At 35.6% G+C, this 2304-nt stretch overlaps 1 protein-coding gene across 1 annotated transcript; it reads right to left on the bottom strand.

Annotated features, from left to right (window-relative positions):
• Positions 1-375: 375 nt before the first annotated feature.
• Positions 376-1872, bottom strand: LOC149152692 (glyoxylase I 4-like). The gene is made up of 3 exons (XM_089440743.1): positions 1615-1872; positions 1384-1489; positions 376-1006 (listed from the first exon to the last, which is right to left on the bottom strand). The coding sequence occupies exons 1-3, from the start codon at positions 1785-1787 to the stop codon at positions 716-718; spliced, it is 570 nt and encodes a 189-aa protein (XP_089296869.1). The 5' UTR covers positions 1788-1872; the 3' UTR covers positions 376-715.
• Between the last annotated feature and the right edge of the window lie 432 nt (positions 1873-2304).

Genomic DNA, 2304 nt, shown 5'->3' with positions numbered 1-2304 from the left:
TTTATTTACAATATCCATAATATAATTAAAAACAATATTAAATATTATTTATAAAAAAAAAAAAAAACAAAACAAAACAAAACATTTTTTCAATAGTGATAAGATAGATATTCCTAAATTTTTCGATATTGAATTTTGGATACCTGAATTTTTTCAGTATGAAATCGAATCCCAATCCAAATTCAATTTGACAAATTCTATTTCGAACTTGGTAACAAAGAGTAACTCGAACATCGTGACAATGAGTAACACATGAGAAGAAATCTCCCGCGTTTTAAATTATTTTCAAAGTTTATCAATTTTATGATTTTGCCAATCTTTTTTTTTTTATGTCTCTTACCACATTGTAAATTGTCTACTGACATTTAGAGTGGCATAAGGCAGAATTTTATTTAGGTTTTGGGTTAGCACGTCCATGACGTCAGAGGGGACAAAAATCGTACGAACAAAAAGAAAACAAAGCTGCATGAGGCTATTGCTCGTTTAGGAATATTCATAAAAATAGGAGATATACACGGCTAGCAATTATTTTGTTGGGCTCAAGTCTCAGAAGACATGTGAAACAACAACATCACGGTGTGATTATTGATCTTTGTTCTAAAAATAATATCCGAACTAATCTTTAATTAATAGAAATTTGGAAAAATATTGTCGACTGTGAGGCTGGGAATTTACACAGCAAGCTCCTTTTGTCTTGGGCTTGCACTCACAAGAATCATCTGCTCTGCTCCATCAGTGTTGACTGAACTTGCGTACATATCTCTTTATTTTGGAAGCAAGTGGATGGATTCCGCGGTTTAGAAGGCAATTCCAGATTGCAGGACGATGCAGACCCCACGATGGGCTCCACTGGAAGATTCTCACAGTTGCAGATCTCTATCATATAGCAATCAGGGTCATGGAGAAAGAGCTGATCCACATAAATCCCTCCTTCCTCCACGATTCGTTTCACATACTTGGTGTTCATTTCTTGCAACTTTCTCTCTACCTCCTGCACATCATCGCACTGCAATTCCAAACACATGTGAAACTCAGTATAGTCATCTACAGAAATCACTAGGAAAATCCGCTGGTATTTACCAATTATACATGTAGTTATTTTACAGCCCAAACCAAGTCAATCAGTCAATTATAAAGTTAGTTATTTTACAGCCCAAACCAAGTCAATCAGTCAATTATAAAGTTGAAATTTTGCTTATTTGAATATATAAAATATTTAAATAATATTTACTCATAAAAAATTTGCAAGTGAGGAAATTAGATTTCTATGCTCATGTCAGATCCGCATTTAAGCTTAAAAACCAGCTATTAATTACCAATTATACATACAGTTATGAATCTCTGCAAGTGCATCTTGCAGGATAATATAGGTGAATAATATACCTGAAATGAGATGTGATTGTCTCTTGGATTGATTTCAGTTTTCTTGGGTACTTCCACCGGGTTCGGAGACTGCAGCAAATGGATGCCTATTCCGTAATTAAAGAGCCTGCGAAAGTATAAACCAAAAATTATAAACAACAAACATCTTGCTCTGATTTAGGTATTTTTTTCATTTTGGAACAAATACCTAAAATGTGAATGTAAATAGCAAAGAGAAATGAATGTAGTTACCAGGCTCCATCAAATCCAAACGATCCAGGTCTTTTAACGGGAATGAAACCCAGGATGTCTCCGTAAAATCTAATGGATTCTTCTATGGATCTACAAACGAGGGAAATATGATTCAACGACCTCAGAGAGAGGGGTCCTGATCTTGATCTTGATACTCCTCCGTTGTTCACCATTCTCGCAAAGAATGAATGTGATATCTGAAGAAAGGTGGGACTGGGCAACAAGAAAACGCAGAGATGAGAGGAGGCAAAGAATGAATGTGTTGTGAGAAGCTGAAAGGGGCAACATATAAACGGATGAAAATTGAGTTCATCATGCCATTAAGTGACATGGTACGGACGCGGAACTATCTCTCCATATTCACGTGAATAATGTGCGATGACAGCGTGTACAGGTCGCTGTCCGAGTGTGATGGAACGTGAAATCTCATCAACTCATTTCAAACTGAAACGTCCGGGTCCAGCAACAGCTCATTCCTTTAGATTTATTTACGATTATATTACTTTTGTTGACGGCGAATTAATTTTGGTGTTCAAATGCACATGGACATTGCATAGTCGCTTGTATAAAATGGCATGAGGCATGTTTTGGAATCTTACAATCAAATCATCCCAATTAATAGTTTTTACAAAAATGCGCTCTCCTCTTTGAAAAAAGTAAATGACCATGTGCATATGGTTGATAAAAATC

Source organism: Pinus tabuliformis, chromosome 9, assembly GCF_031772625.1.
Source record: "Pinus tabuliformis cultivar Carrire ecotype Pingquan chromosome 9, CPIR1, whole genome shotgun sequence".
Taxonomy (NCBI): domain Eukaryota; kingdom Viridiplantae; phylum Streptophyta; class Pinopsida; order Pinales; family Pinaceae; genus Pinus; species Pinus tabuliformis.
The sequence above is the reverse complement of the archived record's forward strand: the minus strand, read 5'-3'. Positions and strand labels throughout refer to the sequence as shown.